Genomic DNA, 12,994 nt, shown 5'->3' with positions numbered 1-12,994 from the left:
CATGTAGATCAAAAATTACTTTTTCACTGCCGCGTACCGAGCCTTCACAGACAGCTTTTCAACTGCATGTTTGGTGACAGCGCCACACCGGCGATACTCGCCCCCCCCACCCCAGTTGTTCCTTCCCCCCGAAGACCTTCGAATAGAGGCGATCCTCGTTTCCGCTAGGTGGATCGCCAACTCCCGTCTGCTTGGTTTTCATTAAGAATTGATCGTCATCACTGCTCGGGGAACCTTTGAATTTCGATTGTGGAAAGTCGCATGGTGCCGCGAGCGAAACTCCGCGCTCAACGGCGGAACACTGATCATGCAAATCCTGGCGTCGGAGTCCAGGAATTCGGAAGGCACTGAATCGGCTCCGGACAGTAGTCCACTTCGCAGGAGTTCCAGAGCTCGACTATATACGACAATGCAAAGACGACAATAATTGGCGTCGACCTGACGGCGAGTAGGTGATCAGTCATTCGAAGCAATACAAAAAAACGACGCCTCGACTATCAGAGCCGCGAAAGTGATTTCCAATGTTGAAGACGAAGGAAGCTCACGTCTGGGGTTCCGAAACCGAGGCAATGCTAATGAGATTGAGGAGTTTGAGATCTATTTCGTTCAACAGGAAGTATGAGAACCCGCCCGGGCGCCCTCAAGCTCTCAGCGAGGATCATCCACAAATCATCTACTATCCACCACCATACACTCTCCCAGGGGGTGGTCTTTGTTTTCTTCGGAATGATTTCCCCCCTGACATTCTTCCTTATTGGACGCGAGCTCGATAATGTTCAACCCCGATCGACGAGACACAGGCGATGGTACAGAATGATGAGGAGCCGAATTTTCGATTCAGTAATTCCTGAGTAAGCAGCGGCGGCGCACGATTTCTCCGCTGAATCAGCCGAAATCGTTATTGTTTGAGAGAGGGTAGAGACACACGGAGGCAGATACCGACCGGCCCATCCGGGTGTAGCAGAAAGATGGCGACAGATCTCGGAGCTCATGCTTGTTGTTGTTGACGTTAAAACGAACGGTGTAAGATTTAGTCAAAGTGGACGTCGAGAAGGTTTCCCCGTGCGATTGATGACTGTTGAAGTTGATTATTGAGTGCAATCCAGGCTGTCCAATAAGCTTTACAATGACGCAGCCAGAGATTCGTTTCAAAATGCCGAACTGGTACTACGATAAAAAGGTAAGCGAGGTTGTGAACGGAAGCTGCGATTTTGCACTCGAAGCGAGCCGAGTCATGATGACCGAGATCGCTTGCGATCATTCGCAAGGATGATATTTCCTAAATTTCACCACTCAACTCCATCGGCTTTCCATTGATATTGTTTTGGGCTCGATCTTCCGTACGAGTCTTTCGGAAAGTGGTTCGTCACGACGAATTCGGCTTGCAGGCTCTGAGGAAAACACCGTCATTTTTGGATGGAATCTCGAACAGTAAAGAGATGCGCTACCGACGAGAAGGAGTCAGACTCATTGTGAAGGTCGGAGCAAAGCTGGGCTTGAAGTACGAGACCACTGCGAGTGGCACAGTCTACTTTCACAGGTGCCTGCTCCTTTACGTACCACCTCCATGTTCTCGAGCTGGTCTGTCCTCCGTCGAGTACTCTTCTAACGTCGGGGTATTTCATTTACAGATTTTACATGTTTCATAGCTTTAAACAGTTCCCGCGATTTATCACATCATGTTGTTGTTTACTCCTCGCTGGAAAGGTTCGTAGATGCTTCGATTGAATATGGGCTAGTCTTAGGGGTTCGGTCGCGTACGCGAGGCCAAGCTGCACACCCGCACCGCGGCGCGTCGAAACGATGCTCGAGTCTCCTTCTCTCCGATCGACCCCCGCAGCTTGATTATTTCGCAACTCTACTCAGGTGGAAGAGACACCGAAGAAATGCAAACAAATCATCGCAACGGCGCAGGAGTTCCTGACGGACAGGCAGTTCCAACAATTCGGCGACGATCCGAGGGAAGAAGTCATGACCTTGGAACGAATACTCCTGAAAACGATCAAGTTCGACCTCCAAGTCCAACATCCGTACCAGTTTATACTAAAATACGCCAAGGGTGAGCGGAGTCCTCATGAAATTATACAGATCCGGAGACTTAGCCACGCTGACGTCTATTGAATAATCCATTGTGAAATTCATTGAATGCCTCCAGGTATTCTCGGCGATCGGGACAAAATCGGCAAGATGGTTCAGATGGCATGGACATTCATCAATGATTCGTTCCAAACAACGCTCTGTCTTCAATGGGAGCCCGAGATCATAGCTATCGCGGCAATATATCTTGCGAGCAAGCTAGGACAGTTCGAGATTAGCGATTGGCAAGGTTCGTATTCTTCTCTTCTCGGAAATGAGCACCTAGGCCGAGCTCCTCATCTGAGAATCTTGAGATCAAAAATTATCTTCCTTCAGGACGAACACCGAGTCAACGTCGATGGTGGGAGGCTTTTGCATCGGAAGTCTCGAACGACCTGCTTGAAGACATTTGTCATCAAATCCTAGACTTGTATCAGACGACGCATCCCGAACAGCCTCAAGACTCGCCCGCAGAAGAGGAAGTCAGTCCGGGTACTCCAAAGAGACATCGACCAGCGTCTCCGCCACCCCAGCCAAAACTGAAGGTAAGTGCGGTGACTACAACAAGAGCTTTTCCCAGCTCCAATAATCATGCTTCGCCGAATACTTTGTGAGGCAGCACGAAGAATTTTGTGGCTCATATCTCGCCACGAACTTGCAGCTAGAGAAAAAGGAGGAAATTCATGCCATTGCACAAGACAAAAAACTCCAGGCGCCTCCAATGCCCCCCATGGTATCGACCATTGTGAGTGTCGCGTCGTTTCGAATAATCCATTCAGAGCTTCGGAGCATTCTCGCTCCGAAACACATTCCTCATTCATACGCTTTTTTCAGAACTCTGTGGCGCCTCCGCTACCAAAGGAACCCCCGCAATTCTTCGCGCCGCCCCCCTCGGAACCGCCGCTGATTCCATCGCATCAGGGATTCCAGTCGATGCCTCCATTGCCGCCCATACCGCCGCAGCCCAATGCCATCCCGAATCAGGTGAGCTCGCGGTGTATCTCTCGAATGAAGATGGACCGGGGTTTGGATTTCTTCCCCTCGGGGTATTCAGCCCTCCGTTTGAGCGATTCGTTCCATCCGAATGTCGGGCATGAAGAACTATCGCGGAGCAAAGCATCGCGTGAATGGAGCGAAACTTTGAGATGATTTTTTAAAAAGTCATCCATCTACTCGAGTTACAGCCAGGTATCGCTGCGGCTCAGTATCCCCATCCGCCTCCGCCCCTGCATCCGGGTTTGAATACGCAGGGACCTCCAGTGCATGTACGTTTTTGGAAATTCTGACTCGTGTACCTCGCGTTACTCATTCGCTGCCGTATCCTCCAGTGAAGAGGGATCGAACAGCTGTACTTCGCAGAGCCTAAAGGCAAGGGTTCCCAGTCTCAACAAGGAATCGCGTTTCTTTCCAGGCCCGTCCTGTAGGATCAAATTCGTCGGTTTCATCGGCGTATCCCCCGCACGGCTACTTCATGCAGGTGCCGCCGCCTCAGGACTTCACGGCTTCTTCCCATCAATTTTATCAGAGCGGCACTGGAGTGCATCACATGGGCACATCGCCTCATCAGGTTCGACAGATGCCTCAGCCCGCCGGGGGTCCGATAAGGGATCATTACAGGTTAGTGATGGCTTCCTTTCCTGCTGAGCAATTCTTCATCAGTCAGCTCGATAGGGGTCGAGGGGGGACGGCTCCGTGAGTTCTCATTCATTTTTCAGGACCTCATCCCAATCCCACCATCCCTACATGCGTGGCCAAAGTGCGTACATGATGCCTCCGCAGAGGCGCTGATATCTCAACGACAGTTTCCATAGAAACAACTTGAACGTGTACATTAAACTGTATAGTTTCGATACCATGTAATAAATTAAAAAATTGTTTCTGTACAAAGAGCCATTCGAACTTCGTATGGAATTGAGGTAGGCTCAGGGATCAAAATTATCGAAATACATAGTTTAACGGAGAGAGGCGGCAGGAGTTCCAGGATGCCTGATAGCAGCTAAGAGGCTGCAAAAAATTATTGATGCGTCCTCGCGAGAGGTCGATCATCAGAGCGTTTCTTCGATTCTAATCCGGAATTACAAGCTAGAATGCAAGATGCATGCGATAGCTCTGAGGTCCGAGTACTCGTCGGACTGCGGCGATACTCCCGTCAGCATGGGGTGCCGGTCGAGATGAGCTGAAATGTTAGGTTCAATGATGACATACTCAGAATTCAATAGAATTACCCGCGAATTTGGGCAGTCGAACTTCTGAGCGTGCTGTCGTTGTGATGGTTCGATCAAGCTCTCTGACGGCTAAATCTGATGCCGCGAGCGTCAGTCGACGTCATGGTTCTGCTGGACGATTGCATTTCCGATAGCGCGGAGAGCGTGTCAAGATTAGCATCATTATTGCGTTCTCATGTGAGGACAGACTGATTTGTTGGGGCGAATTTCTCAAAGCTTTCCGTCTTTGCCAGACTTGAGCTCACAGGTACCTACGCCGATATCCGATACCGCCTGTTCATCCAGTCGTTCTAGGTGTAGAGACTTGATCATTCACAGGAATGCTGTACCTTACGGCACTGATATTCCGGTCTTCAGCGCTCGAAACGGGAGGAATCATACGTCCCAATGGAATCATGCCGAGGACATGAACCTACATCAGTACTTCCGGAGGCTGACGCGTTTGAGGCACCATATCAAGTCTTAGGCATTCTGTTAAAGTTCGCCGCTCCGAACGACATCCCCAGCAGAGGGGGATAGAGACGATGAACCGCTGTGGAAGCTGCGGGTAGAAGAGACCGGAAGAATAGTTCATCGAGAGGATCGAGCAAACGGGAAGAGATACGAGTTGATCCATCAGCCTCCAGACCAATCATTGTAACCCTCATCGTTCACGACATACGGGGGGGGTCGATTTTCGACTCTGATTCCACGACGGGCTCAAGGGGAAGAGCGCCGAAGCAGCGGAGAAGCGAGTACGGAAAATTCATCCGGATTCACTCTGGATCGCTGAACTCCTCGTCAAAACCAAAGCACTGACGTTGATTCCGACTCGTTTCTGTGAGAGTTCCGTCTTGCGGCATATTCGAGATTCGGAATGATTCGAAGCTTCGCATCCCAGGCGCATTCCGAAATTCAGCCCACAGGTGCACCCAACCCGAAATTCTCGATTCAACTCGTTCCTTCACTGGAGTCCTAATCGAAGGAAACTCTTTATTTGACCGACACCTGAAAAGACCCGAATCGCTCCAGGGCTTACGCGTAGCCTCGAATGGACGGGCACCGCACAGATCTTCCACATGAGCCCTTTTTCATTGGCGATATTCCACTTGGTGGGATACCGGACCGATTGTGAAAACGGCAACAAAGAAGTTTCCGCAGAGTCCAGAGCTCCGAGGGATAAAGCAGACAAGCGCCATCTTGTCTGACGCAAGACTCAAGCAGAGGAGTGAGCCGAAACGTGGTAACATTCGAAGTGGTGAATCAAAGCTGTTTGTGAACTTCGCTAGCGGATAAAAAGCTCCAAAATGACAGAAGAAGAGGTTGGGTTCGACCCGACCATGAAGAAGAAGAAAAAGAAGAAGAAGCCTTTCGATCCTTCGGCGATTGAGGGCATCGAAGGTAAGAAAAAGCCTCGTAGCGGCTCAACGCCGGTCCCACAGGGTTGCTACTGTCTCTGGAGCGATAAAATTTCGAGAACCCTCTGTTGAGGATCTGTAGAGCTCCTCTCGATGCCCCTCCGACTCTGGATGGTATCAGGGGCAGGGGAGACCTCGGGAGTCGCTGATTTCGGCCGCGAAATGCCAATCGTTCGCATAGACCGGTCGGTGTCGGGAATTTTTCAGCCATGACCATATGCTCTGGAGATGATCGGGTCTCGGAATTCTGGGGTTCTGAGTTCCTTGCCGTGGATCCGTGACTGCACGTTTCATCTGTTGTGGAAAAATGCTTTGCTCCTCGGCGACGCGGCTCTCCGCCTCAAATTCGAAATCGGAGTCGAGGTCGCAAACATCGGAAGTCGACTTCCCTCGAGACTTGGTGGTGTCGTCCGGAGAAACGCTTTCACGCGATAAGATCGGAGCCGCCTGAATTTCAGGCTATGTAGTCCATCCTGAAATTCTCGCATGGTTGTAGATAAACTCGATTCTTTCCTTGAAGATGGTCCACCGACGACGCCGTCAGGAGCTGCTGACGATGATGTCGAGAAAGGAGACAAAGATGCGGCTTCAAAGGAAAACATTGATGACGACGAGAACCTAGATTTCACCAAACTGAAGCGCAAGAAGAAAAAGCCTACTTTCAACCTCGAAGACCTAGGTGGTGCGCTCGACGATTCCCAGAACGCAAAAGACGGTATCGGAGCCGACGGTGTGGGTGGGGACGATGACCTGGACTTCAATAACATGAAGAAGAAGAAAAAGAAGAAGAAGGTCAACGTTGACGAATTCGAACGTGAGTAGATACTATCGATTTTATCGGGAATCTTCCACGTATTCCTGCGGAGATGTTCCGCTCTACTTCTGGTCAAGCTTTCGGTACAAGGGAATATCAATACCGCGACGAGGGATATGACGATTCTCCTTCGGAAAAAAACGAGTCCCAGGGATGAACAGAAGTGATTGTTGCCGATCCAAGTGCATGAACGAACGCGATCTTGGATGAATGAGCTCTCGATTCTTGATTCAGTTGACGAGGAAGCCGAAGGAGAGGTTGATTCCCCGTCATCCGGAGGCACCGACGCATGGCGTGGATCCGATCGAGACTATACCTATGATGAGCTGCTGCAACGAGTATTCAACATAATGAAGGAGAAGAATCCGGACATGGTTGCCGGAGAGAAGCGCAAGTTCGTCATGAAACCGCCACAGGTAAAATGAGGTCTCATGATGAACGATTATGAACTAGTCCATTCTTTCGGAGAGCAGCTGGTGGAGTCGAGATCGGAATTCTCTCCGAATTCCCGAGCACTCCAGACCTTGGAAAAATGATGACTACCATTCCGAACCTGATCATTGCAGGTTCTCCGGGTCGGAACCAAGAAAACTTCATTCGCCAACTTCCTGGAAATTTCAAAGACGTTGCGAAGAACGTCGAAGCACCTTCAGGCTTTCTTGTTGGCCGAGTTAGGAACTAGCGGATCCGTAGATGCGAATAATCAGCTGATCATCAAAGGTCGCTTCCAGCAAAAACAGATTGAGAACATTCTTCGGAGGTTAGTATCGTAGACCTGTGCTTATCAAGCTCTTCTCGGAGAGCGTCCCTGCCTGGCCCTACGGGAGCGCTTGAGATCCGCGCCCGATATGAAACACGGAAGCTCCCTTGATTAATCGAGCGCTGACTTTCCAGATATATTAAGGAGTACGTTACGTGTCACACGTGTCGTGCACCCGAAACAATCTTGGAGAAGGATACTCGTCTGAACTTTTTGCGATGTGAGAAATGCGGGTCCAGATGCTCTGTACAGTCCATCAAGAGCGGATTCCAAGCAGTCACAGCCAAGCGTGCCGCTATCAGGGCTAAAGCTACCTAGAACTTATGGGGGAGAACGAATAAACAAGGATTCCAAATATTTTCTTTAACGGACTTCTGCGTTTTGGCTCTAACGATAAAATCTCTATCGATTTCTGAAAGGGAATCGGATCGTAGAGACCCTCGAGGCACCGTACACGACAAAACCGAACAGTCAACCGAATTTATTGATTGAACAATAATAATTCGTCTACCGATGAAGTCTTTCTGTATTTTTCTGTTCGTCCTTCGCCACATCTACACTTTCCATCATTCTGGACAAATTACTGATCTCGTTCTTCCCCTGCGACGTCTCTATTAATTTCTGGACACTATCGAACTTGCAGACGTTCGAAGCCATTATGATCTTGTTGACATCTTCGCTAATGTCGACTCTGCTCAAATATTGGAATTTCTTCTGTAACGTGCGGTACACTTCTAGACACTTGCTTTCGTCTCTGCAGGCGAGATTCACCACGAAGATTCCCTTCTCGGTCAGTCGTTTGACGACGTTATCTAGGAAGTCCTCTTCCAAAAACTCTTCCGGCGGGCAGGTCATGGCTTGTCCGACATTCTTGCTGTCTATATCCAGTAGAATTACTTCGAAGGTTCCCGTAGTCTCTTTTATGAATTTGAAAGCGTCTTGTACGTGAGTGATGGTGCTTTCAGGCAGCCCGAAGTATTTTCTGGCAACCTCCACGATGGCTGGGTCTAGCTCGACGGCTTCAACTTTCCACTCGGTGAACTTGGAGATGAAGGAAGCCAGCGTGCCACCGCCCAATCCCAAGAGCAGAGCGCTGCCCGGCTGGTCGAAGTAGCCGAGCGCGACCAACATGTACCTGTAGTATTCACCCGAGAGGTAACTGAAGTCCAGTTCTCCTCCAGCGGTGATTCGCATTTCTGTCTGGATGACGCTCTGCCTCCCGCAGAATACCAGTCTGCGGAACGTCTCGTGGTAAACCCTCACGTCTTCGACGACGAAGGTACCACTCAGATCGCTGTGGCCTTTCTCTAAGACATTCCTCGTGCCTGCAGAATCGCCCAGGGACATGAACGGTATACGAACTCCCTCCTTGAAGTTTCGAGGGACCATCTCTTGTATGGCGTCAGACAGCTCGTCCTGGATATCCTGCTGACTCCCGTAGGTGAAAACTCGGTTCAAATGTACGAAGATCACCCTGGTCGCCCCGCATTGCTTGGCCGTTATCTTCCTGCCCTCGGGGGTTCCGTAGAGCCATTCTACTTCGCGGCCCTCCGGCACGAGGAAACACGCCAACTTGCATTGAGTGTCTGAGTCAGGAGTGTCTACGATGAAGAGTTCGTACTTTGGGTTTTGCGTGTCTTCGGTTGAGAACAGCTGCGTATGGAATTCCTCAGTCAGCGTGGTTTTGTTGACGTGATTCTTCAAGAACGCGAAGTTCTGCTGTTCTTTGATCTCCTTGCATAGATCTTCAGCTGAGGTGTACCGCATGGCTTTGTCTCCGATCATGAGCTCCAAGACACACGGCCCCGTGGGTAGCCGTTTCATCTTGGTGCAAACGAGTATGTAAACCGGTAGAATCAGACTAGAGTCGCACGTCTTGCAATCCTCGCATCTGTGAACTCTGACAACCCATGTCGTGTCTTGTGCGCTCTTCGTTCTGAAATAATCGAATACCGCTCCCGCGACGTGGTCCTGAAGCAGACTGACGCATATGAAACGTCCGCCGAAACGGAGACAGCGAGCGACCTCGCTGAAAACTTTGTGCGCCACTTCAATCTTATCGGGAGCGTCCGAAGGGAGGAGAGCGTCGGTGGTCCCTTTATCGATTACGATGCCGAACTCCGAGTCGGAGAATTCGAGGTTCGTTGCGTCCATGGTGCGGAAATCTAGTTTCGGGTATTTCTTCTTCATTTGTTTGATCACGACGTCAGAGATGTCGACGCTCACCACCGAAGTGTATCCGCTCCTGTACAAGTCCTGGGACATTGTCGAGTTTCCACAGCCGACCACGAGCAATTTATCGTTTTGCTTGGCATACTTGAATATCACGGGAGATATTTGGTAGAATTCTCCGTACCATTCGAACGCGGCCGTTCGTTTCGTGAAAAAGCGATCCCAGTAATCTTTCGTAGCGAAGTCAGCTTTCGATTTAGGAAGCAGCTGATTGCAGCTCACGTTCGCTTCCATTGCGATCCTGATAGGGGAATTACTGAAGTTAGCGATCGCTTAAATTCCCAGGGGTTTGAAACCCGGAACACAAGGGTTGGGAAGGGGGCCAGGGAGATAGGGAAAGATCCCCCATCCGACGGTTGCTGCTCACCTGATTTGCTCGGTGTGATCCGCAGTCGACCAGCTTCGGTGAATCGCTAAGCTTCCGCCCCGGTACAAGTCCGGTTCAATGTATCTTCTCGGAGGATGTACCCGACGACGGATCCTATTCTGCGTTGCGCGAAGTTTCGGATCCTATGTTGTCGCTCTGACCGGCGCGCGGTGCCACATGCTCTCCTGCCTTGGGCGCACACGTTCTCTACTCGGCCCGGGGCAGGATGCCGGCACGCTGCAATCGGGGAAATCGAACGGGGTTCGCGATGAACGGTGCTGTATGCGTGACGTCACTAAGAGGCGAGAATCTTTCGGAGCACGACTGGAGTGATTGTGGGAATGATTCACCAGGTGGTTCACTTTAGTTTGTGGGGTCCCGTCCTGCTGATTTAGCGGCCCATAGGCAGTCCGCCATCTTGCCTCGCGGCCAAAACTTCAGCCGCGCCAGCCGCCATCTTGATTCCTACCTTGTGGCCCTGTATTCCGTCGCCAGCGGCTGAGCATGAAGAGAATAATTCTGTTCGATGTTGACGGGACTCTAACTAAAGCGAGGAACCCCATTACAAAGGAATTCAAAGCTTTCCTTGAGGCTTTGCATGAAAAAGTCGCCATCGGTCTCGTGGGCGGCTCAGATCTAGCGAAAATCCAGGAACAGGTCGGGCATGACTGTGTACATAAATTCGATTACGTGTTCTCTCAGAATGGACTCGTGGCTCACAAGAAGGGAGAGCATTTCCACAACCAGAGCTTCTTGGAATTCATCGGAGAAGAACGACTGCAGGCGTTGATCAACTTCTGTCTCAAGTGAGTTCTTGTCGTTCGGATTGATTGAAAACTCAACGAAGATAAATTGATAGATTTGTGTGAGATTCTGTCTTCTGACTAAAGGTTTTACAGATACATAGCTGATCTGAAACTCCCAAAGAAGCGCGGAACTTTCATCGAATTCCGGCAGGGCATGATGAACGTGTCTCCAATTGGACGGAACTGTTCTCAGAACGAGAGGGACGAGTTTGAGAAGTTCGACAAGGAACACAATATACGGAAAACAATGATTTCTGCTCTAAGAGAGAAATTCCCAGATTCCGGGCTGAGCTTCGCAATCGGAGGGCAGATCTCGTTCGATATCTACCCAGACGGTGAGTTTCTTTCGTAGTTTCGACTTCATTACCGGTGTCCCGTAACTTCGCGACATAGGGTCATTCAGACCAATTCAGGAGAATCACCTGATTCGAAGGCACCGACTCGGTTTCCCGAGGGGAGTACCATGTGTTCTCTCTTCTGACCAGTTTTTCCTTTTGCAGGCTGGGACAAACGATATTGCTTAAAGTTCGTGGAGGGGGACGGTTACGATGAAATTTTTTTCTTCGGCGACAAGACGTATCCAGGCGGCAACGATCACGAGATTTTCGAAGACCCTCGCACTAAGGGCCACACCGTGACCAGCCCCGATGATACGATGCAGCAGCTCAAAGCACTGTTTCAGCTGTGATAAACCAGAACCCCTCGTTGAAAATGAACAGTCCACCGTCGCGGATGCGAAGATCTCTCCGCCCCCGGGGCATTATGTCTTTCACCTGATCTGCCTAACTGGTTTGCAGGAAATAGAACGAATTTTATGAAAACATAGAGCTCTTTATTCCTTGAGGTCGATATATCTTGAACTAATAAGAATCACAGCGCTTTCTCGCAATCTCCGGACTTCATCCATGGAAAGAAGGAATCTCTGCGGACCCGGAAGCTTCTTTCCGGTCACGTTTCGACGAGGGCACCGATTTTTTCGCGTATTTCCTCGCACGAGAATTTCGTTTCGATAAGGATCACTTTCTCTCGGGATCTGCTGCCCCTATCCAGGGATACGTCACTTTTCCGTAGATCCAGTGCTTTTGCCAGATACTTCACGAGCTCGGTATTGGCTTCGCCGTCCACCGGTGGAGCTCCTATCTGAACTTCAACAGCCTCGGCACCGATACCTGCGAAGTTCGGCGCATTAACTCGCTGTCGCCGATCTGCCCGGTAAATAAAAATCAACGACGCTCCGGCAGCGCATCTTGCAACGGATCAGCCCCTGGGACTATAGATTCCGTCCGGAGATCAAGTGGTCGATGAGGACTCACCAGTTACGGCCGAGAGCTTAGCTCCGGGCTTCGCATGTATCCGTACGCCGACTATTCCTGCGCTTTTGGAGAACACAGCTCCCGCCACATTCGAGGCCGGCGGGTGTTCCTATCACACGAAAGGCAAAGACATCTTTGAGATTCCGAGCTCCAAGGCCAAAGTTCTCATTCATTCACAAATCGATATTCGGTAGAGAATGTATGAGTCCGCAGATGACCTAGTCCAAATACCTGAGGCTTCGTCTGAGATTTCTTCCCTTTCGCCATGAAGGCCGCGCTCGTACCGAGCTTCTGGAAACGATGGAGAAGGAGAGCCGATGTTGAGAGATGCTTCACTGGAATCATTCCTCACATCACGAACAGATTCTTTCCAAACTCTCCAGCTCCCCAACTTACGCGGAGTCTGACATCGTTCGAATTCGAGCCACCTGGGTTCGCTCCGTGTTTATTTTGATCGACAGCGCCCTCCGCGGTGGCAACTCGAAGCATCTCGGGAATCGAATCGGGGATTTTCCCCTATTCTGATGGCCTCCCCGTCGATTCCCATCTCATGAGTCCAGAAATCAATGACTTAGAGCCAGAGTCGGATATTCTGGCTTACCCGAGCTTTGACAGCGACGGACGCGGCGGCGGGCTCACCCGATGCGCGGTTTCAAAGAAGCTTCGACCTGTGGCGACCTCTCTTGGTCTGCGAACGAAACTCGCTTTTCGACAATCCAGACTTACGGAGCACTCGGTGGACAAGCACCGCTGTACATCCCGTGGTCGCTATACCGTTAACAAGCGTATTGTTTTTGTGATTAGTTCTCTAGGATTTCTGTTAAGTGTGCGTTGAATTTGTGTTTCGATCTTGACCTCGACGTCGACGAGTACAGGTGGAGTACTGGACGTACGAATTGTCATGCGGTGATGTACACAAGCGAAACTGAGTGCCAAGCCGAGAGTGCCATAGGTTTCTGAGTATCCAGGAACGGACACAGGTGCGTCAGGTCTACTAATGTCGC

At 50.5% G+C, this 12,994-nt stretch overlaps 5 protein-coding genes across 5 annotated transcripts; 3 read left to right on the top strand and 2 right to left on the bottom strand.

Moving 5' to 3' along the window:
- Positions 1-953: 953 nt before the first annotated feature.
- On the top strand, positions 954-3,956 carry LOC100906832 (cyclin-K). The gene is made up of 11 exons (XM_003739554.2): positions 954-1,180; positions 1,389-1,540; positions 1,632-1,707; positions 1,867-2,059; positions 2,156-2,326; positions 2,413-2,621; positions 2,738-2,821; positions 2,911-3,060; positions 3,261-3,341; positions 3,488-3,693; positions 3,792-3,956. Exons 1-11 carry the CDS (start codon positions 1,127-1,129, stop codon positions 3,862-3,864), a joined length of 1,449 nt encoding a protein of 482 aa, XP_003739602.2. The 5' UTR covers positions 954-1,126; the 3' UTR covers positions 3,865-3,956.
- A 1,480-nt stretch (positions 3,957-5,436) lies between these two features.
- Positions 5,437-7,639, top strand: eIF2beta (eukaryotic translation initiation factor 2 subunit beta). The gene is made up of 5 exons (XM_003739493.2): positions 5,437-5,681; positions 6,219-6,512; positions 6,747-6,928; positions 7,079-7,272; positions 7,407-7,639. The coding sequence occupies exons 1-5, from the start codon at positions 5,588-5,590 to the stop codon at positions 7,588-7,590; spliced, it is 948 nt and encodes a 315-aa protein (XP_003739541.1). The 5' UTR covers positions 5,437-5,587; the 3' UTR covers positions 7,591-7,639.
- Positions 7,640-7,751: 112 nt separating this feature from the next.
- LOC100906685 (eEF1A lysine and N-terminal methyltransferase) lies at positions 7,752-10,184 on the bottom strand. The gene is made up of 2 exons (XM_003739553.2): positions 9,872-10,184; positions 7,752-9,745 (listed from the first exon to the last, which is right to left on the bottom strand). Exon 2 carries the CDS (start codon positions 9,736-9,738, stop codon positions 7,780-7,782), a length of 1,959 nt encoding a protein of 652 aa, XP_003739601.1. The 5' UTR covers positions 9,739-9,745; positions 9,872-10,184; the 3' UTR covers positions 7,752-7,779.
- Positions 10,185-10,297: 113 nt separating this feature from the next.
- On the top strand, positions 10,298-11,475 carry Pmm2 (phosphomannomutase). Its single transcript, XM_003739494.2, has 3 exons — positions 10,298-10,677; positions 10,771-11,012; positions 11,178-11,475. Exons 1-3 carry the CDS (start codon positions 10,376-10,378, stop codon positions 11,363-11,365), a joined length of 732 nt encoding a protein of 243 aa, XP_003739542.1. The 5' UTR covers positions 10,298-10,375; the 3' UTR covers positions 11,366-11,475.
- A 19-nt stretch (positions 11,476-11,494) lies between these two features.
- Positions 11,495-12,479, bottom strand: LOC100906540 (UPF0235 protein C15orf40 homolog). Its single transcript, XM_003739552.1, has 4 exons — positions 12,387-12,479; positions 12,222-12,281; positions 11,991-12,099; positions 11,495-11,846 (listed from the first exon to the last, which is right to left on the bottom strand). The coding sequence occupies exons 1-4, from the start codon at positions 12,477-12,479 to the stop codon at positions 11,626-11,628; spliced, it is 483 nt and encodes a 160-aa protein (XP_003739600.1). The 3' UTR covers positions 11,495-11,625.
- Between the last annotated feature and the right edge of the window lie 515 nt (positions 12,480-12,994).

The sequence above is a fragment of the Galendromus occidentalis genome, unplaced genomic scaffold (genome assembly GCF_000255335.2).
Source record: "Galendromus occidentalis unplaced genomic scaffold, Mocc_1.1 scf7180000076543, whole genome shotgun sequence".
Classification (NCBI taxonomy): Eukaryota; Metazoa; Arthropoda; class Arachnida; order Mesostigmata; family Phytoseiidae; genus Galendromus; species Galendromus occidentalis.
The sequence above is the reverse complement of the archived record's forward strand: the minus strand, read 5'-3'. Positions and strand labels throughout refer to the sequence as shown.